This window comes from Typopeltis vanoorti, chromosome 23 (genome assembly GCF_054136105.1).
Source record: "Typopeltis vanoorti isolate ZY-2024b chromosome 23, IOZ_Tvanoo_1.0, whole genome shotgun sequence".
Taxonomy (NCBI): domain Eukaryota; kingdom Metazoa; phylum Arthropoda; class Arachnida; order Uropygi; family Thelyphonidae; genus Typopeltis; species Typopeltis vanoorti.
Window position 1 is genome coordinate 1,350,001 of NC_143571.1, and position 24,192 is coordinate 1,374,192.

The 24,192-nt window shown below is 33.8% G+C and overlaps 1 protein-coding gene across 2 annotated transcripts in view; it reads right to left on the bottom strand.

The window, feature by feature from the left end:
• Positions 1 to 24,192, bottom strand: part of LOC150093566 (uncharacterized) — a 125,313-nt gene that overhangs the window by 50,438 nt on the left and 50,683 nt on the right. For both annotated transcript variants that reach the window (XM_090412882.1, XM_090412883.1), the window contains 7 exons: positions 20,672 to 20,819; positions 18,776 to 18,893; positions 16,947 to 17,047; positions 16,487 to 16,558; positions 13,532 to 13,638; positions 13,300 to 13,372; positions 12,378 to 12,482 (listed from right to left, as the gene is read on the bottom strand). In XM_090412882.1, coding sequence (XP_090269008.1) covers positions 12,378 to 12,482; positions 13,300 to 13,372; positions 13,532 to 13,638; positions 16,487 to 16,558; positions 16,947 to 17,047; positions 18,776 to 18,893; positions 20,672 to 20,819 — 724 coding nt within the window. The remainder of the gene's footprint in view (positions 1 to 12,377; positions 12,483 to 13,299; positions 13,373 to 13,531; positions 13,639 to 16,486; positions 16,559 to 16,946; positions 17,048 to 18,775; positions 18,894 to 20,671; positions 20,820 to 24,192) is intronic.

Consider the following 24,192-nt stretch of genomic DNA (forward strand, 5'->3'; position numbering starts at 1 on the left):
CAAATAACACAGCTTTAAAAACTGAATATAAGATAACAAGGAATCGCCTTACAACACAAATCAGAAATGCCAAAAGAAGTTACTACAGAGACAAACTAACCTCTGCACAAAACAACATGAAACAAACCTGGCATCTGATCAATGAGATGCTAGATTTTGATCCCAAATCCACCGCCTCCGAAATCATAAAACACAGTTTCATGAATGACGCAAAAACTATCCAACAACTAGCAAATGACTTTAACCAATATTTTGCAGATTCCATCCAAGAACTGCACAGAAATATTCCCCCAATCACAAAAGGAGACCCTCCACTTGGACCACAATCAAAACAGGCATTATGGTTCCCAACCATAAAAGAAGCAGAACTTCTCTCTGCAATACATCAAATCAAAACAAACAAAGGCCCAGAAATTGATGGTATCAGACATAACGATATAAAGCAACATGCAACTAGTTTAAGTCCTATCCTACTAAAATTAATAAGAAATATTTAAAACAGGATAGATACCAAGCATGCTAAAGACCGCCATAATTACACCCATATACAAACTTGGAAAAAGAAATTTAATCAGCAGTTACAGACCAATAGCAACATTACCAATTATCAATCAAATTATGGAGCCGATCATACTGAAGAAACTCACAGCATACACTGAGATCTTTCATATTATCCCCAAAACACAATATGCTTTTCAGAAAAATAAGGGAACAGCATCACTCTTGTAATACTTTACAGACGTAATTAATACCGCCTTAGACAAAAATAAAATTGCCATGGTAGTCTTTATTGATCTAACTAAAGCATTCGATACACTTGTACATCAAACCTTGTTAGAAAAGCTGAGGCATGTTGGAATAGACGGCTCTCTTCACAGGTGGTTTACAAACTACCTTCAAAATAGAAAGATATCACACGTATCGGATCAAACCGAAGCAGAGAGCTATCAGTAACCTGTGAAGTACCACAGGGAGCTGTACCCTCCCCAACTCTATTCAACATTTACACGCACGATGTTAATCAGATGCCACTCAAAGGTAAAATATTCCAATACGCAGACGATACAGCAATAATATCCATCCATAATAACGCAAGCATAGCCCAAACAAATATGCAACATGATATAAATCTGATCATAGACTGTCTCACGAAAACTCCATACACCTAAACTCAGAAAAGACGAAATTAATATTATTCAGAAATGCGCTGACTCGACCAGTTCATAACAAATATATAACCATCCAACATCCACTTTCCAACACAAAAAACACACAGAACAGCAAAACCACTACAATCACTCAGGTTGAAACAATACGATACCTTGGAATTTACTTTGATAGAGATATGAACTGGAATAGCCACATAAATCATCTATACAACAAACTCCGAACAATAAGTAGCAAACTGTACAGGTTAAAAGACAGTTCCCATACGCCTAAAAACACTAATATACAAAGTACTATGCCAAAATATACTAAGATACTCCATTACAACGTATGCTTTCTGTGCACCCTACAAATTAAATAGATTAATGTCGCTACAGTACAAAATGATAAAACTGATCTTTTGGGAACAAAGAGAAAATAACGACCTTATATACATTGCAATGTCAAAACACAAAATACTGACATCAAAACATTTATGTGACTACGCAGCTTTGCTAAAACATTATTTCGATGCCAACTACAGGACAGTCAGAAATACATACCGTATAACAAGACCTCAGACTACTAACTATATCACATATAAATACAATAATCACTACGGAAAGGCCACGCGAAACTTCTACATCCCAGACATGATAAACAAATTACCTTTTGAATACAGAAACCTTACATACTACAATAGCCAGAAAACAGCTCTAAGGACATTTTATGAACAAGAAACACGCACCCAAAATACCTTACAAACCTAATGAAACACAATATATTCGTTCAGGCTTCCAGTTCAGCGACGCATCAATGCATTCCAAGTCATTGTGCGTGCGTGCGTGCGTGTGTATGTGTGTGTGTGTGTGTGTGTGTGTGTGTGTGTGTGTGTGTGTGTGTGTGTGTGTGTGTGTGTGTGTGTGTGTGTGTGTGTGTGTGTGTGTGTGTGTGTGTGTGTGTGTGTGTGTGTGTGTGTGTGTGTGTGTGTGTGTGTGTGTGTGTGTGTGTGTGTGTGTGTGTGTGTGTGTGTGTGTGTGTGTGTGTGTGTGTGTTCGTACTCTTCCGTGTACTCTTCTTTGTAATATCAGAAGAACACGTGTTGTAAATAAAGATACCAAAAAGTATTATTATCAAAATTTTAATTGAAATGCAGGGTAGAAAATGAATCACATATGCAGAACTTCGGGCTGAATTTTGTAAAAATTACAAGTTGGATTGTAACTAAAGATGATTATTGTAATTGTGTAAATATTTCAGAAATCAATTAAAAATATTACGTGACACCTCAAAAAATTATTATTATTATTATTATTATTATTATTATTATTATTATTATTTTCATTTAAAAATACTGGCTGACCCTGCAAGCTTATCTGAAGGAAGATATAGACGAAATAGACATTTTAATACTGACTGAAGTATCTATGACAAACGAAGAGGCATCCTCCTACCAAATGCCACACTTCCAACAACACAAACACTGCAGACAAAGAAAACGAGGCGGTGGTATAATAATATTTACCAAACATAAAGTAGAAGTAACAGAAATAAACTATAAATTAGAATACGCAGAAAACATATACATCGAAATTAAAAACATCAAACAATAAAACTTCCTGATATTAAACGCAGTATACAGACCACCCAACTTAAGCACCACAAAATTCCTAGAAGAACTAAACAGATGGCTTCCAGCCACGAAAGTAGGCACCTCAAAATACTTGATAATAATAGGAGACATTAATATAAACATTAGGAACATAAATAACAACACAGAACAATACCTAGACCTATTATCGGCATATAACATAACCCCATCCATACAGTCGTATACACGAGAAGAGATAGTCGGAAACACAACAACCTCAACCTGCATTGATCATATAAATATAAGGGCCCCTCCAAACAGCCACACAGTAGCCGTCATAACATGCAAACTAGCAGACCATTATTTCACTGCATTGCAGTTACACACTGAACCAGAACCCATAAAAATCACTGAGACTACAAAACAGTCAGAGCATTGTAAACGAAGCAATAGTGAACGATGAAATCAGAAAAACAGACTGGATGCAGATAGCATCTTTAGACTCTGCTGAAGCTGTATATAATAATCTTAAACTTGCATTTAACAAAATATACAACAAAGCATTAACAAAAATAAAAATACGCCCCCAAACGAAACAAAATCCATGGATAACAGACAACATACTAACAGACATACAAAGAAAAGATGCCCTATGGAAACAACTTAAGAAGTCACCGAACAATATCGCTTTAAAAGCTGAATACAAAAGAAAACGGAATCTCCTAACAACCTTTTTGCTGTTCGAATCTGTCCAACCCAGATTCGAACAGCAAAAAGAAACTATTACAGCAAGAAATTAACAACAGCACAGAATGACATAAAGGAAACCTGGCACCTGATTAATGAAATGCTGGACAATATACACAGAACCACTGCCTCAGAAACAATAAAACACAGCTTTGCCTGCGACCCCAAATCCCTTAAACAGTTGGCAAACAACTTTAATCAGCACTTCGTGAACTCTGTCCAAAAGCTACAAGAAACAACCTTTCCTCACACATACGAACATTCTCCACTAGGTCCACGAGCAACCCAGTCGATGTGGTTCCCCACAGTAACAAAAGAAGAACTATCACTGGCAATTCAACAAATTAATCCGCACAAAGGACCGGGGATAGACGGAATCAGACCAAAAGACATCAAGAAACGCTCAACCGACCTACTTCCAGTTATACAAAAACTGTTAAATAAAATCTTCGAAACGGGACACATACCTGAAACACTGAAGACTGCATTAATCACACCCATACACAAACAGGGAAAAAGAAACATAATAAGTAATTACAGACCTATCGCCACGCTACCTGTAATCAACCAAATCATGGAGCGCATTGTACATCAGAAACTCTCCACATACGTTGAAAAATTTCAAATCATACCCAAAACACAATATGGCTTTCAAAAAAATAAAGGAACAGCAACACTCCTGGAAGATTTCACAGATCTAATAAACGCTGCATTGGATAAAAACAGAATAACATTAGTGGTATTCATTGACCTAACAAAAGCATTTGACACACTAACACATAAAACCTTGTTAACGAAACTTACCCATATCGGAATTGGAGGTCGTCTACGCCAGTGGTTTAAAGCATACACGAAAAACAAAAAGCACATCACACGTATAGGATCAGCACACAGCAAAGAGGTACATCTAACCTGTGGAGTACCGCAAGGAGCTGTCCTATCTCCCATTCTATTTAACATATACACACACGACATAAGCCAACTCCCCCTAAAAAGTAAAATCTTCCAGTATGCAGACGACACTGCCATAGTATCCATTCACAACACTGCAAAAATCGCTTACAAAAATATGCAACACGACATCAATCAAATCACTAACTGGTTAACCGAAAACGGCATATATATATACCCTGGAAAAATAAAGCTAATGATATTCAAAAACCCCCAAACCCTGCCCATAGAAACTAAATATCTCACTATCAAACATTCATCCTCCTATACACAAAGTGCAGAACCTAAAATCACAACCATCACACAGGTGAAAACAACACGCTACCTTGGACTTCACTTCGATGCAGATCAAAGTTGGAATAGCCATACAAACTACCTACATACCAAGCTTAGGATAATAGCATAAAAATAATAATCTATAAAGCATTATGTGAAAATATTTTAAGATATGCAATCATATCATACGCATTCTGTGCAGACTACAGACTTAACAGGCTACAATGGTTGCAAGATAAAATGATAAAACTGATATTCTGGGAACAACCCACTCTTATGCAGGAAGCATGGACAAAACACAAAATATTTAAGGTGAAACACTTACGCCACTACACAGTCATGTTAAAACACTACTACAGCCCAACATATAGAGTAACCACAACAACATATCAAATAACAAGACCACAGTCAACAAACTACATAACATATAAGTACAACAATCACTACGGCAAAGACACCCGAAACTTCTACGTACCTGACATGATAAACAAACTGCCGTTCGACAACAGAAACCTAGGAACATACAGAGAGCTGAAACAGGCACTATATAAATATTATAGCGAGAATGAAAATTAGAGCAATTCCTGTTTCTGTCTCCCCCACCACACATACACACACACACACACACAAACCACGACAACCCCCCTCTCAAAAAACTACCACTACAAGAACACAAAGAAACAAACACACCATGTCTAAATCCAACCCTATTTGCACAAAAAAAAAAGTTAAACTGTAATAGCAGTCGAAGTCTTTCAAGCACGTACCAACAAACAGTAAAATCAACACCTGGCTTGTGACCACTATAGGAACACAACCATGAAACCACCACCCTCTGTCATCTATTATCTTCTTCAGATAAGCTCTGCTAAGCTTCGAGGAAGAAAATTACTAACTTGCAAGTATCTGTTATACACACTTGTAATGCGTTATAAATATTATATACATATAATTACTACAGCAACTATGTATGCAATTCATCTGAGACATAAAAAAAAAAATTCTGTATAATCCTTATTGTAAATACTGTAAATATTATTATTGTATGTAACTTATACTGAGACAATAAAATGTAAAAAAAATTATTATTATTATTATTATTGAATTGTGTGTGTATGCTGCATTACTGCATTGTATCGTGAATTGTGTGCACATTGGTGCCAATCCATATTTAGCTAGTTTAAAAAAAAATGTATATTCATATTTATAAAATGTACTCTGCATTTTGTATATCGAAATTTCGTACTGTACAGAAAAGATAATATGTTTTTCATTGTGTGTGTGCAGATACTCTGTGTGATAGTAAACCTTATCGTTTTCATTGTAAAAACAAATAAGTCGTTTATAAAAAAAAATAAAAAAATAAAATTATTATTATTATTATATTCTAAATTCAAAAATTCTGTATAAACCTTATTGTAAATATTGTAAATATTATTATTATATGTAATTTATACTGAGACATAATAAAATGTTTAAAAAAAATTATTATTATTATTATTATTATTATTATTATTATTATAAATTAAGACAATTAAGACAAATAATTAAGACAATCTCATAAAAGCCAGCAGGCAGAAAAAACCAGTTGCCAAGGACTTGAACGCACAGCAAGACAATACACCAATCTTCCTATCCGAATATTTAACACCATTCAACCAGAATCTGTTGTACCAAACACGAAGAGCAAAAATGGAAAAAAATTACCAATTTTTGTGGACCAGAGATGCCAAAATATTCATAAGGAAGTCACAAACTTCAAAGCCGATACAAATTAAAAGCGCAGAAGACATAGAAAGGCTGCCACTGTGAAGAAAAAAGCCTCCTAAATAGTTCAAAAAGAAGCCCGCAATAAAAAAAGAACGTGAACCATCAAGACAGATGCAATAACACAGGATATATCGGCAATTTCACTTTGATCCGACATTTCAGATCATTCATTTGACCTCCCAAAGATCTGCCTACTTCCAACACAGCAACCAAATCAATAACAAATATATGTATATATAACCAGTATCACCCTCAGATAAGCTAATTACAAAGCTTCGAGGGTGCAGTTGAGTTATATCCCAGTAGTAGTATTTATCTAACATTATTCACTTAACATTCTGTAATGAATTCTAGTAGTAAACAGAAAATGTGATAGTAATACTTCAGTTATATATTTCAGTTTAAAATTATATATTTAATTTACAATTTAAATTTAAAAAAATTATTATTATGTGAACTGCAACATAAGTAATATTGTTTAACTTGTGAGTCATTAATAACAAACACCATTACCATGATTATTATTAATGGTAATAATACACACAAAAAAAAAAAAAATTATGTATATTCTAAAATCAAAAATTCTGTATAATCCTTATACTAATTACTGTAAATATTATTATTGTATGAAACTGAGACATAATAACTTTTTTTTTTTAAACAAAAAAAAATTAAAAAAATAAAAAATAAATAAAAAATTACTACTATTATACTCAAGATAACTATTGTATATATGTATGTGTAAATATTTTAACAGTGAACAAAAATATTATTTATTTAAAAAAATTATTATAATTCAAAAATATTAATAACTCGCCAGTATTTGTCATTCACAATTGTAATGTATTATAAATATTATGTATATATATATACGTGTATATAAAACTATTGTTGTATCTATGTATGTAATTTATCTGAGACAATAAAATGTTTAAAAAAAAAAAAAAAAAAAAAAAAAAAAAAATTATTATTATTATTATTCAACATCAAATCTATGTAAAGTCTCTGACTGAATTCAGAGAAATCCTTGTAAGTTAATTTTAGTTGATCTTTTCGTATATTTTTAATTAAAATCTATCTACCTATCCAAAAAAAAAAAATTATTACTATTATTATTATTATTATTATTATTATTATTATTATTATTATTATTATTATTATTATTATTATTATTTCTCAGATAAGCTTTGCTAAGCTTCGAGGAAGAAAATTATTAACATGCAAGTATCTGTTATTCACAATTGTAATGTGTTATAAATATTATATATATATATATATATATATATATATAATTATTACAGCATGTATGTATGCAATTTATCTGAGATATAAAAAAAATAAAATAAATAAATAAATTATTATTATTATTATTATTATTATTATTATTATTATTATTATTATTATTATGTATATTCTGTATTCAAAAATTCTGTATAATCTTTATTATTAATATTAGATGAACATGTGTTGTAAATACATAATATAGAAGCATAAAAGTATTTTTAAACATTTTAATTGAAATCCAATGTAGGAAATGTAGTACTTAGTGCTGAATTCTGTAAAATTATAAGTTGCAATGTCATTCAAGATGTTTATTGTATGTGTAAAAATATCTTAGCAAATCAATAAAAAATGTTATCATATCAAAAAATATATATATGTAAATAGGTTGTATAATAATAAGCTATTATATTGTTATTGAAAAAAAATAATTATGTATATTTTTATTTTTTAAAAAAATCACTGTACTCTACATTTGTATTAGAAAATATTTTATGTATTAGAAAATAATGTATTTGAAAATATAATAGTGTACTTTATTGTATATATATGTAAATACTCTGTGAGGTATTTATATATATTTATTTATAAATAAATAAATAAAAATAATAATTGTAATAATAATTATTATTATTATTTAGATTTAGACCATTATTTAGACAAACAAAAAAGCCCCAAGTAGTGTAAGTTTATTTAAGAATAAGTCCTGTCTCCAACACTAGCACCGCTACAGAATCTTTTAAAAATGCGCGTTTCTCAAAGTAGTTTTGCTAATTGCTCTCTTACAAACTGATTTCTTCTCTTTCCTGGATGTGTGTATCATGTTAGCGTCGTTTTTTTTTTGTTTCCTTTTTTTTTACTTCCTAAACGATCGAATCTACCAGTTTGCTGTATAGGTAATGAAATATATATCGAATTAAATCATTTCGCTATCCTAATTAGGTATCCGGAGTTCACCGAAAAACAGTTAACCGAAAGACAATTCATCGAACGACAATTTATCGAAAAAACAATTCACCGAATAAACAATTCATCGAAAATCAGTTCATCGAACAACAGTTAATTGAAAAAGCAATTCCTCCAAAGGCAGTTCCCCGAAAAAGCAATTCACCGATCAGCAGTTAATCGAAAACACAATTCATCGAAAAGCAATTGATCGAATTATAAGGCATGTGGTTAAATGAATTATAAGACATGTGGGCGTAGATGTGTGTACAATATTTTTTGTTTTGAATTGTTTTGATAGGGATATATCTTTCAGGTCACTTATATACGGTAAACTACTATTTATCCGACTTCGTTCGGAAAGCGATTTTTTTGCGGAGTATACTGGTTGCAGTGAATGATATTCACTGAGGCGGATATAGTTGAGATGTTAAATGAACATTTCATAAATGTATTTCCTACTCGTGAAAATAACAGCTTACAAAACTTGAGGTCACTGGGGATATTGCAGGAGAGGAAGTCGCTAGTGATGTGGTGAAAGGACCAGTTGAAAGTAACAAGTTGTATGAAGGGGGACTCAAAAGTTTTGATAAACACCTAGAACAAAAATGATGTTAAAGTATCTGATATAAACCACAAGGAAGACCATATCTTAAAACCCTTTAACACCACTGTTTTCTGAAATCATAATAATTATTGTTTTTCATTTAGGATATGTAAGAAAACATGTTAGTGGTTGGTTTTGAAGAAATTCGAAGACACAGAGGTGAGGGCCATCAGGTTTCGTGCTGCAAGAAAAGTCGGCAACTGAGATTCACCAAACATTGTGTGCGAATATATGGGACTGTGCCTTCCGGTACAACCAACAATTGAAAGGTGAGCATCCTGAGACACAGATGCTCCCGGGTCAGGAACCTTCCACAGCGATCACACCTGAAAACTTCGATGCAGTGCATGTCATGATCCTTGATGAACAAATGACATCCAAAAACATCGCAAAGACTCTGGAGATGTGCTAGAAACGTGATGGGGTCATTATCTACCAAAGTCTGGACATGCAGATACTCTCAGCAAAGTGTCCCCAAAGGTTTGAATGCCCACCAAAAGAGAAAACGTATGCTGTCATCTCAAGGGATTTTTGATATCATTTGAGAAATCAGGTACAAATTTTTAGCTCGTATTCTGTCCATTGATGAAACATGGCTCCGTCACTATGAACCCAGAGAACATACAACAGTCAATGGACTGCGAGACACAAAGGTTCTCCGTGGCCAATGAAGTTTCGCACCAAAACGTCAGCAGGGAAGGATCTTCCCATTGTCTTTCAGGATGTGGATGGAGTAGTCCTTACCAAGTACAAAAAATGTCAAACTTATAGCAGCTCTGAAGGAATTGAAGGAGGTGCTGAAGGAAAAACGTTGCGAGAAACTAAGTAGAGGCGTGTTGCTGTTGCAGGACAATGCACCTGCTTATAAAATCCAACTGACAATATACTGACAATTTGGGATTTCAATGTCTACCTCAAACACCATAGAAATTTTGTCGCCCCGTGCAGTAGCATATTTTGCCACCCCTTCCCGTTTAAAAATAAAAAACATCTTTTAATGACGTCTTAAATGCCATGTTAAGCTAAGCTTCAGCATCTCTGATCATAAATTTTAAATGGAATTTATAACTAATAAAAATAACTAATAAAAATTCATAAGTTGTTGAAAAATTATCATAAACTCTATTTTTTACAGAGAGAGAGAGAGAGAGAAAATTAACCCTTTAACACATTTTTTTAATTAATATGATTTTTTTAAAAATATACAGTACAATTACTTAAATTAAGGGGATATAAAATCCCACATAGTTTTAAAACCGAATAAGAAACTCAAAGATTGAAATCAGAGAGTTTCTTGCCGAGTATAGTAAAACTATGAAGTATCGGCGACACTAGCGTTAGCCAATGCAAGTGACCCTAGTACGTAGTACAATACCGGACGACTCGTTGCAAAGGTGGGGGAAGTTCAGATCGCTATTCTTAGTTATTTTCCATAATGTAAAAACACATTTCCTAGGAAATGTATACTGTTATTACATTATGGAGGGAGGTCACTACCCAGACCGGTTTCAGCCTTTTTTGAGGCTTCATCAGTGAGTAGCTAGACCTAATACCAAAGTGTATAGCGAAAAGAATTTATATACTCTGCGAACGAGTTTTCCAAACAGGTGCAACCATTAAGTTACTTAAGTATAAATATAGATTAGGGGATTTTATATCTAGGGTCACTTGCATTGGTTAACGCTAGTATCGCCGATACTTTATAGTTTTACTATACTCGGCAAGAAACTCTCTGATTCCAATCTTTGAGTTTCTTATTCGGTTTTAAAACTATGTGGGATTTTATATCCAGTTAATTTAAGTAATGTTTTCATTGCCGAAATGAAGCTTATTAGCTCTTTATACTTAAGTAACTTAATGGTTGCACCTGTTTGGAAAACTCGTTCGCAGAGTACATAAGTTCTTTTCGCTATACACTTTGGTATTAGGTCTAGCTACTCACTGATGAAGCCTCAAAAAAGGCTGAAACCGGTCTGGGTAGTGACCTCCCTCCATAATGTAATAACAGCATACATTTCCTAGGAAATGTGTTTTTACATTATGGAAAATACCTAAGAATAGCGATCTGAACTTCCCCCACCTTTGCAACGAGTCGTCCGGTATTGTACTACGTACTAGGGTCACTTGCATTGGTTAACGCTAGTGTCGCCGATACTTTATAGTTTTACTATACTCGGCAAGAAACTCTCTGATTCCAATCTTTGAGTTTCTTATTCGGTTTTAAAACTATGTGGGATTTTATATCCCCTTAATTTAAGTAATGTTTTCATTGCCGAAATGAAGCTTATTAGCTCTTTATACTTAAGTATACAGTACAATGTATATTTTTATGATATAATTATGTATTATGATATAATACATAATATTTCCTTAAAGAAGTTCCGAAATGATATTAGCAATTCCGCTCTGGCTCGATGGAATTTAATGAAATTTTTAATTTAAGTCGGACTAAAGTTATTGTGAAAAAATTTGGTAGAACGAAATGGCTTCTCTACAGATAAATCACTATCTGCACAATGAAGCAGTATGTACACTTACATTAAATGTTCTAAAATGCAAGAAAATACTTATTTCGTTTCAGTGACTACTTTCATATGTTGTCTATATCATGAGTAACGTTCCCGTTAACGTTCCTGAACATTTTTAAACAATACTTTGCAAGAAAAATGACTTTTCGATGAATTATGAAAGAGTTCATCGAAAATTTTCTGTGAATCGTTTTTTCGATGAATTGCATTTTCGACATTGTCGTTCGATGAATTGCTCATTCGATGAATTGCCTTTTCGACGAATTGCCATTCTTAAATTGTCATTCAATGAATTGTTTATTCGGCGAATTACTTTTTCGATGAATTGCTGTTCGATGAATTGCATTCGATGAATTGTCTTTCAATGAATTTTCTTGCAATTAATAGTCAGCTACATGATTTTAGATTTCTGTCGTTTACTTAATTTCATGAATATAGATAGATTTATCAGACGATTTTATGCAGTACACAGTCATTTGAAAGTTGAAAACTTCAATAAACTTATACATAAACAAAAATTAGTTTAGGCACTTACTTCAACGAGATCGAAGAAAACGTGGTATTGAGAAAAGACTCCCATCTTAGGAAAATATGGAGAGGGTACAAGTTCTGAATTGTCTCTCTTTCGCCATTCCTTTTTCTGAAAATAGTTTAATTAGAGAGAGATGGATTATTTCTAAATAAGACCACAAAGAACCCATCCACCCACCCACCCACACACACACACAAATGCATTTAATAAACGGGATGCTTTTAGTTGACACAGAAATGAAACTGCATTCAATACGAAAGTCAAATTTCTCACCTTGAAGAAACTTCACAACAAAATTACAAATTCAAATTTCCAGAATGATCTTTGCAGATTTTCAAATCTAATTATTAAATAAAATTTTGATATTTTATTTCACTAAAAAGGTGAATACTTAGTTCTTTTTGAAAGAATAAAATATATATTGCTTGTTATTAAATGGTATTATCATATATTGAGGAACACGTTTGGTTTTCTTGAATAATTCTTTATACACTGCTTGGAAAGAAGTTAGTGGACACCATAGTGTGAGGAACAACTTACAGACATGGCGCTCACCTTAACAAGATGTAAGATCTTCTTTCGCTGCGATGACTGCAGTAATCCTACGGAACATACTTTCCACCAGCGTGTGATAGCGATCAATGGGAATCTTGGAACCATTATTCCTAGGCATGTAATGAGATCCTGAACTGTTTGTGGGACGGACATCCCTTGACCATGGTGGTGTCCTCTGACCCTTTGACTTTTTTCAAGCAATGTATATGGAACTAGTGAAATGGCTTTTCATGGAACAATGAAAGTTCCTTTTTATTTGATCTGATTTATTTTTGAAACTTCCTCTTGGATAAAATTTCTAAACTTTTACAACAGTTAAAATTATCGGATATTTGCAAGTTAATATGTAGAGTGGATTATTGGTACTTACGAAACAAGCAAGCCACAGCATTGGCCATGTTGTTGTCAGTGTCAAAGGACTCGTGGCTCCTGGAAATACTTCGCTATTGAAATCAACAAAAATACCCATTATTTTAATGTTTTACCTACAACAGGCTATATATTGACGAATATTGACTTTTGCGTAATAACAGAAAAAGAAAAACAAATCAGTGACCAAAATGTTAGACAATTTGAAATCCGAAGTTCATGAGTATACTTACCCCACGTTAACTTTTGTGAGATATTCGTCTTCGCATCTCAAATATGAGTCTGAGTGATGCCTAATCTCAAAGTCTGTTGGGGCGTCAATAGAAGTAACTGGTCGAGCCTGTCCATAAAATATTTCTTTTTTAATAATATATATGGTAATATGAAAACTATTCTAACATGCACCGAAGAGCCAATACATTATGACCAGCGTGTCTTCATGTAAATCGCAGCAACTGCAGGGAAATGACGCCGCTGTGTGCAGGCTGCCCGCGCTTCCTCCTCCCCTTCACATCCACATGCATAACCTCTCTTCCCACACACTCGTCCTCCCGCCGCATCACATGACCAAACCACCTCAACCTTGCATCTTGTATCTTCGCTCCTAAGTTCGTGACTTTCACGGTTCTCATGATATTGTCATTTCTCAGACGATCCTTTCTGGACACACCGCACATCCACCTACGCATTCCTATCTCTGCTACTAATACCTGCTAATGTTATTTTTCCTTAGGGCCAGTTTCCATAGCATAGCTGGTCTTACCACTGTCCTGTAAATTTTTCCCTTTAGATTGACCTAGAATACTATGTGATAAGAGGTACCTCTTATCACATAGCACTCCATCCATTTCTCTCTCCAGTTCCCCCTATCCAGCTTGTATCCTGCATCCCACTTCCTTCTCAGCCTCTTTATGCTCTTTCACTGTTGAATCTAAGCACCTAAAGTCACTAACCTTCCTGACGACATTTCCTTCCAGCTCTAGATCTGTCTCTTGGCTGCCATCCACTTTGCAACACGTGTACTCTGTCTTACGTCTGCTCAGTCTCATACCTCTCTTCCAGTACTCTGCTCCATGTTTCCAGTTTTCCTGCTACTTCTTCTCTTGATTCTGCACAAAGCACGATATCATCTGCATACAACATTGTCCAATGTGCGTCTTCTCTTACCCCTTTTGTTTCCACCTCCATCACAATATTATACAGGAACAGACTTAATGCCGATTCTTGTCTTCACATTTCTGTACATCTGCACCAACTTGACATATTTCTCCCGTAACTTCTTCCTCAGACACCTCCAGACTTCTTCCTTGGCACTCTATCGTACGCTTTCTCCAGATCAATAACCACTGATGTAGCTCCGGTTGTTTCTCTCGAAACTGTTCCATCATCTGTCCCAACCTAAAGGCAGATGATGGAACATCTGTCGATCAACCAGGTATGAAGCCAAACTGCTCCTTTGCAATCTCTACCTCCTCCTTCAATCTTCCATCAAGAACCCTTTCTAGGATTTTCATTGTGTGGGACATCAGCTTTATTCCTCTGTAATTCTTGCAGTCTTTATGCGTCCTCTTTTCCTTTGTCAATACGGACAAGAGTACTTTCCTCTTCCCTCCTCAGGCATTTTTTCTTGTTTGCAAATTTTTTTGGTGGAAAACCAGTTTGTGGTTGTCCACACCACGAACTGGTGTGAAAGTTGTTTCAGTTGGTGTGAGCCCACAACGGCTCATCGATGGTCGAAGTGAGCGAAGCTATTCGGCTATTCCAGATGGTAGGAGCCAAAAGAAGAGTTACCATGGCACAATTCACCGCTAATTTGAATGCTGGTGATGGGTGTAATGTAATCACAACACACCATAAATCGAATTGCTGAAAATGGGACTGCGTAGAGGCAGACCCCTCGGAGTATCCATGCTAACCTCGATTCATAGTCGAAAGCACCTCAAATGGGCACTCGAGCATCAAAACTTGACTTTTCATGAGTGGAAGAAGGTCGTCTGGTCCGACGAATCTCGTTTTCTGTTACACCATGTGGACGGCTGGATAACCAGGGGAAGTGTTGGTCCCAGGATGCACCGTGGGACGAAAACATGACAGTGGTGGCAGTGTAATGCTTTGGGCAATGTTCTACTTGAAATCCCTGGGTGCAGTCATTCGTGTGCAGGAAAGTATAGCGTCGACCCCCTACCTAAACATCATTGCAGACCAGCTACATTGGTTCATGGCAACGGTATTCACCTCTGGTTGTACCTTCTTTCAGCAAGATAATGCGCCATGCAACACTGCCCGGATTGTGGGAGAAAGGTTCATGGAACATGAGGAAGACTTCTAGATATTGCCTGTACCTCGAAATATCCCAGACAGAAATCTAATCGAGCATCTGTGATGTGTTGGAACAGCGCATCCGCTCTGTGACGGCTCAACCATGTAACTTACAAGAGTTAAAGGATTTGCTGGTTATATGTTGGTTTCAGACACCACAACAAACCTTTAAAAATCTTATAGCGTTGATGCCTCTCTTGATAAGAGTTGTTTTGGTGGCACGTAGGTAGGTGGTCACAATGTTTTGGCTCTTTGGTCTACCTTAACATCTCAATATACATGACTTTTTATATATTTCAACATAAAACAATTTTAAAATTCACAGATTATGTTTTATTCATTCATGAAAGATGTTCTGTGAATTTTATTTTTATGAACTCTTCTTTCTTCGATCACTTCACGAGTTATTATACGGAAAAATAGAATATGTGTGAAAAACCAATGCACATATCATCTGGTTTAAAACCTCGTTTTAAAAGTAAAATAGCCGTGTACAGGTGATCAAACGTATTGCGACTTTTTTGCAAAAAAAAAACATTTCTATTTACAGTCAGTAGATGGGAATGCAAACGTATACACGATTATTATACGAGAGGCTGATTCAAAACTGACAGCAGAAATATCCTATATTGATAAAAAAAAAATCTCACACGTTCACAAATTTAGAAAAACGCTCAAAGAAAAATTGATTAAAATCCACATTTTCAAATAAAAAATGTCTCTAAATGAATAATATTCGGAATTCTTCAGTTACTTCCCAGTGGTCATTTCCCTCCAAATATTTCTTATTTGTATCCCATTCAGACAATGTAAACACGAGATTTGACTAATTTTAAACATAAAAAACTTAGGAATTTGTGATTCCATACCTGCAGCAAGTAAATCTTTTCTCCAATGATGCCCCACTCCATGTCTCTTGGCGCCGCACACTGTTCTTCTATCTACAGAAAGCAAATCAGATTTCACTGTAATAAATTTTAGAGAGAGAAATACAGGTACTCTGTTATTTTTTTTTATAGTTACAGACTTTAGAGGGCAAATAATGATTCACTTTCTTTAGTTCGGTGGAAATGAGTGTTTATGTTTATTTTATTATAACAAATAAAACAGAGCGGAATTACAGTATTTACAAAATGTACGATGTACTCATTGTAATCATAATTCATTTATTTAAACATAGTCGGTTTTGTGCACGAGATAGGATTGGTAACATTTTTTTTAATTACTGGTAGCGTGTACGTATTGATTTAAGTAGATTTCGCTGTTCTAGCTTGAAATTTTGGCGATTATTTTGAGTAAGAAAGAGAGAGATTTTAAACCAGCACTCACCCAAACACCGACTTCTCCCAATTTCAATGCCATTTCTTTGCTAATACAGCACTTCATTGCTTCTTCATTAGAAATATCTTCCTCTTTGGTTCCTCCAGATTCTAGAAAACATGATAATACTTACGAAAATCCGTAACACGATGGTGAAGCTTATTTCTAGGGTAATTATTCATTCAAATGTGTGCTAACTGATGGCATTTGATATTAAATAAAGTATGAGAAAATAATCTGAGGAGCAGAATATGTATGGTGATATATTTTAATTCGAAACTCACATTAAAAGAGAGAGAGATAAAATGCACAAATCTCCCTCTTTCCCCTTCGTTTTTTGATCGTTTTGCCATTTGATTTGGGATTCCTCTTAAGAAGTCCATAACAGCGCTTAATTTTCATTAATTAATTAAAAATGCATTAATTTCAAAACAGTTGTACTTTTTGCCAAATGAATGAGATCTATTAAGATCAATTATCCCCCCTTAATCCACATTTCATATTAATTACACTTTCGAAAATGTGCTATGTCGCTTCAAAATATCAAGGAATTAACAATACTGCTTTAAATAATTCTTTTGCCACTTTATTTGATGTTTGATTTTTGGATGTCAAATTTGGTGATGTTTCTGGCATGCTACTCGCCTGTAAATTAACAATCGAAGCGTGTGCTAATAAAAGACTGTATTCTGTCTGTTCTTCTTTGCTAAAGCCTGAATAGACAATTCCATTTGTAACCTGCACATCTAGATGCATTCCACTGCTTCATTATTCAATGTTTTTAGCACGTCCTAATATCAGGACTTCACCTTGGATTTAAAATTGTACTGCATTCATTTTAAATTGACGTTGTTAATTTTATTCTCATTGACTGCTTATTAACTCTATTCATCTCTCTCTGTGTGTTAACTAAAGGAAACAAAAGAAATGGATGTAAAGCTCAGAAGCGATGGTAAAATATTTGTATTAATTTTTGGATAGTAGAAAATTTCATCTTTTGATACGACACTACCGGCCTGCTTACTGGGGATCTGAATAAAGTTGAAAACGTTCTGCGTTTGGTTCTCTAGAGTCCATAGAGAGTACTAATATTAATATATTATTGTTCTCTGGAGATAAGATTCCGATAAAAATTTTAAAAAATCTATGCAGAAAGAAACGAATAGCCAACCTTATAATGTGTGGTTTTATAAATATGTCCTTCTATCCTAATAAATTCAACTATAAATTAAAAATACGGGAAATTGTAGTCTTCACTGCAGTTCCTTTATTATTTCTTTTTGGTTTGATTAAACTGAGAAAACGCTGCTGCTCAGAATAATGCTGAAGTACCTAGAGCTACTTACTTAGTAGCTTCGGTTACTTCAATAAGTAGTAGTTTTAGTTATAAAACTACTACTTACTTAGTATCTTTAGTTTTATAAAGGGGAAACAAACCTACATTTTAGATTCGCTAAATGACCAGTAGTTGAAACATCCGTATAATTGTTACTCGTTTCCTGAAGAGGATTTAACATTTATCTTTATAGCATTCAACACAATCAACCTTCTTACTGTATTATGTAAGCGTTGAGGAAAATCAAAATTGTAAATTCTGTAAGATTACACAGTGCAGATGAATAGATGAAATCGTGATTGCTCTTTCTTAACTTTCATTTTATTTTTAATTTGTTAATTATTATTTAATATAATTTAATGAATTACATTTATTTAGTACTGTATTTATGATAATATATATAATAATATGATATTATGATAATAAGAAGGCAGAGAAATAATAACTTTCACGTATATAATTAAAATTACTGAGCATATATAACAGTAATTCTGACTCTCACCCTCCTGCACAATTTTCTTCTGTTTTTTGCCTACAGAGATTGAGAAAATACTCAATTTGTTACTGATGGTTCTCTTCAGAATTACTGTATCCGGTTCAGCTGAGGCAGATACAACAGACTGAAAGATAGGAAAAAATAATATATATATATATATGTATGTATTGAATTTATGGCATAAATTGATGATGTATGACAGAATTTTGGATAAGAATAACTCAACATGATATGCTTTGTGAAAATCATTTCCAGTTAACTTGGATCGGATTTTGATTCAGATGACAGACGAGAAAACTCAGGCTTTCGGAGAAGTAAATATGTCTATAAATTGCGTTGTTCTCGAATTTTAGAAGGGTTTCTAAAGGTTAATCGATATGCTGGTTTCTGTAAAGGGTTATTACTGTGCCTTCCTGGTCCATATGAATTTGGTTAACTAATCCTCATCGGAAATGCCCATATGGAGGTTTGCATCCTAGATATAAATCAACAAAGTCCCATAAGTCAACATTAGTCAATTTCAATGTCAATCATCCTTAGAGCTACAGTGTAGAGGCGGTTCGGCTTGCGTTACTTTATGGGTAGAAACGAACTGAGAAAACGAATTGAGTAAAGCGCACGCACTCGAGAGAGAGAGAGAGAGAGAGAGAGAGAGAGAGAGAGAGAGAGAGAGCATTGGATGTATAAATTAGTATAAAACATGGAGGAGTTAGCATTTTCTAGGAAAGAACTATTATCAGTACATTCTGTTGATATAAGAGTTGTCGAAATAATGAAACATATTTTTTTCGTCTGTTTCTATAGATATTAAATTATAAGATAGTGTTTAGCCAGTGTACAGTGAATAAATAGTATAAATTGTCAAAGAGAACCGAATATTATTGTTTCGTAAGGATATCAATCTAAAAAAACTCCAATTATTAAAAAGGATTTCACTTAAACTGAATTGCTTTGTGATAAATGCTCATCGCGGTTGCTTTGATTAGAGTCTATCAAACTGTCGTGTCAATAAATTAAATAAACGAAATCTTAGATAGGTTGGATTGTCATCTGTATATATCGATGCTGTTTAATTCTTTCTCTCTTTTTTCCCTCCTCTGGATGAGAATATGCTCAGAAATCCGAAATGCTTTATTTTGAATTCCCCGAACGAACGTTTTCACTAAATAAAGGTAGCCTACCTTCACATACAAAGAAAGAAGGTATTTCATGTATTTACATTGCTGTCGTATTCTTTTTAGGTAGAAGATTATTCTTTACTTATGAAATCTGTGTAAATTGCCGAGATGTAAATGAAGGAATTTCATTTCATTGGTAACATCAAAATAGAATGGTAAATATTGTCTAGGAAATCAAAGTATGTTAAGCTGTTGGATTTTTACATTAAGATTATAGCAATTTTTGGAACATCTCATCACTTGTATATTTAAAAATAAAATTTAGAAAGAAATTAATTAATACTCGTGATTGAACATTATTTTACAAACGTTAGTGAGAATTGAACATTGATTGAAAACATTCATTGCTAGAATGAAGAATAAGAAACGAATACAAGTCTTAGACATAAGAAGTCTTGATGTATTAGTCCACTGAGGAGCTCAGTACACGAAAAACACAGAATTTCGGTTGGCGTGGGAGAGACCTGTCATTGGCAAAAAAAAAAAAAAAAAAGAAAGAAAGAAAAGAAACTAGGTCCTAATAGGATATTTCGTGGGGAAATTTTAAGCAGACTATAGTATTTGCTTTGCTGCTGCTTCATGTACGTATATGGAAATCCAAATCTTTTCTATGGACACTTCTTTTGTGAGTGCTTTTGATAACTTTGGGATTGATTTTAGTAGAATAATGCATAAATTATAATAATCAGAAAATGAAGGCGGAATAAAACAAACGATTTCTTACCTCGCCTAAACCATAGTTGCCAGTTATGCTGATGAACGAAGGATTACCCGTCACAGGATCACAAGAAAACATAACTCCAGCAACCTCGCATGAAACCATTTTCTGAATAACTACGGCCATGGGGGTGTTCATTGGCTGTCCATAGCGTCTGTAAATATAAATATATATATATATTTGCACACGGAGAGACAGTGCGTACCAAGCTATATTATACACTGTTATTTATAATCATGTCCTTAATGATGTGCTTAATAAAGAGCAGTGGGAGATGATGCTATTGAATGAACAGAAGTCATTGAGTTTCTCTCTCTCTCTCTCTCTTCAAATTAAGAAAATCCTAATTTGAAAGTGATCTCCACTCCGGATGAACATTTACAACGAGGGGAAATGAACTTAAAGGACGCAGTTTCTTTCGAAATGATTAACGGTAAAGCAGTAGAAGACATGGCTGAAACACCCGAAATGCCCAGCGATTCACAAAATGCGAAATTCGAACATCTCGGGGAAAAAAAAGATGATGAAAACGAAAGGGAATGAAAACGAAGAGGAAAATGTACGGCAATAGAAGCGTCATATTCTGCTTCTTCTTCATCAAATTAAAGGTGAATATTCCCTGAATCCATATTGATCCCTTATCTAGAAAATAACTACATCAAGTTATTTTGAACAAACCTCGTATAAAATTTCTTCCGAATTTTGATTGAAGAAATAAAACAAATTGTCTTACTTTCCACCATAATCCATTCCGTAGAATAATAAACAGACAAAAAAGGTAGCGATGCAATTAAAAAACTGAAATACAAATAAATAAAATAAATGTGTTTTCTGGTTTAAATAAAGCATAGAGGAATGGAACGAATGGATATACACACATGAGTATAAAACTATTTAATTTAATTTTATTTTATAAAACTGTTTCAACATTTTCACTGTAAAATTTTAGAGGTTTTGACAGTACAATTTCACTCTCACTTTCTTTTTCTTCCAGTCTGTTCATCCAATCACTTTTATTTCATGTTTAAAGAACATTTTAGGTCAAACTGAATAATGCAGGTAGGTGAACACAAAAACAATAGATGTGTGTGTTCAGTTGGCCGGTTTGAGAGTTTCCGCGATGAAAAACCCGGTCATCTCTCTATGAGACCGACTAACGCACTTTCAATCGGGAAACCGAAGTAAAGTTTCTTCGCATTCTATACGGGATTCGAACACACTTCTTTGAAACCAAAAGACCTACAGAGCATTTATTGAGCTGTTCACGTGCTACCAAACCTGATGCATAAAACAAATGGGTTATAACTGCTGGAATGCATAATTCACACTAAAACTGAACGTGCATGTGAATTTTATGAAATGACATCCTATATTATGACTGGCATTCCATTTACCGTTTTATTTATGATAATTCGTTCACAAAATGTTAGATCCTTGTAGCACATGGATGGCGCAGGTGTGTGCTAAAAATTAATGAACGTTGTTCTAAAAACAAAACATGACACTTTTCAACTGCCTCCCCCAGGCTGAACTCACACAGCATGATGAAAAATTATATCCTGTCAAAAATATATTATTTCTTCATTTCAAACACTTTCCAGAATGAATCTGCTTAGGAAGAAAGCTCGACCTAATGCAAGTGGTGCGAAATCGCATCTATTTAAATAGGAGTAGAAAGAACGAAGTTATATATGAAATTTGAATTTAAGTAACTTTTCATTGCAGCTTGGCAATCGATGTAAAAATTATGCATTTCTCTAAGTGTTTCCATTTATTATTAAAATTAATAAATATAATATTCTTTAAACTTTAAACATAAAGATATACATCAATATACATGAGAAGCCAGAGGATATTATTGATTATATAATAGTGGGTGAAAAACTAAAGAAGTTGGTAAGAAATTGCAGAGTATACAGAGGTTGCAATATTGACTCAGACTACCTTTTATTAATCAGTACTATTAAGATCTCAAACCAGAGAAACAGAAACAATATAAGAACACAAAAACAAAAGCAGGAGCAATTTAAGATAGAACTAAGATGGTATCAGAGAACTATATCAAAGATACTTACAAATCATACGAAGAAAAAAATGATGATACATGTATAGGAAACGAATGGCAAAACATTAAACAAATATTAAAATAGGCAGCATATGAAGCCATAGAACAAATCTGCGAAGAAAAAGGAAAGGACTAAGAATCTGGAACCCAGAAATAGAATCTTTAATTTTAAAAAAAATGAAATCTATCTTAAATGGTTAAACGACAGAGCCATATGAAATTAAACAGAATATCAAAGAATCAGAGCAATAACAAGCAATAACTGACTTTCCCAGGAAAGTCAGAAGAAAAGACTGGGAAAAATTTGTATCAAGATTAGAGCATGACATAAATGAACCTCAACTAAAGAGCTATAAAATCATTAAAAAATGACTCAAGAAACAAAGGATAATCTACAATTAGAAGGCCCCCTCCACAAAAGAATGGGCAATCACTACATCCAGCTTCTAAACAATAATAATCAAATTGAAATAACACAAGTAATAAGTCAAGAAACAAACGAAGCATCAATACAGCTAAATGATCTAAACAAAATATTAGAAAAACTAAAAAAAATAGAAAAGCTTAAAAAAATTGTGATTTTATTCCATATTCCAGGAGAAGATGGAATAAAATCACAACTATACAAATACAGTTCTAAGCCATTTCAATCAGAATTGATTAAATTTCTGAACAGAATATGGGAAGAAGGAAACATCTCACAAGAATGGAAGACAGCAATAGTCATGAACATATTCCAAAAAGGAAACAGAAAGGATTGCAATAACTACAGAGGAATACATGCTATAAATAAAATACTCAAAATAAAGGAAATGGCAGGAAACAGAACAAAAGAAACGAAATTGTTCATTGACATTTACACTCAAACAAATTACAGAAAAAAGAATAGAATTTAACCTGCCAATATATATGGCGTTCTCAGATTATGAGAAAGCATAGGATCAAATCAATAGAACAAAATTAATCAATATACTGCATAAATTGAAAGATCCACCTCAAACCACAAAAGCAGTAACAAATATAATGGAAGAAAGCTATATTAAAATTAAAAATAATAATGAAACCACCGAAAAAATTAAAACCAATAGAGGAGTCATCCAAGGAAGTGGATTATAACCTCAGATGTCTGTAATAACAGACATCTGAGACATTAGTTGTGTCATAACAGAAGACATCACAAACTATAGAAAAACTGGAAAGAACACATAGAAAGAATGAATGAGGAGAGATAGCCAAATATTGCTTGGAAATATAAACCAAAGGGACACCGATCAAGAGGAAGACTCAGGAGGAGATGGACAGAAGACTTTTTAAACCCTTGAAAACGTTGCAGGCAAACAAGTGCCTAATACGGGAAGCCAAGAAGAAGAAGTATAAACAAATGCAATCGCAGCCACATCTCGATTTATGTCAGAAGGGGTCATTGCAATCATCGGACATGTCGCTTATCTCCTAATCGCAT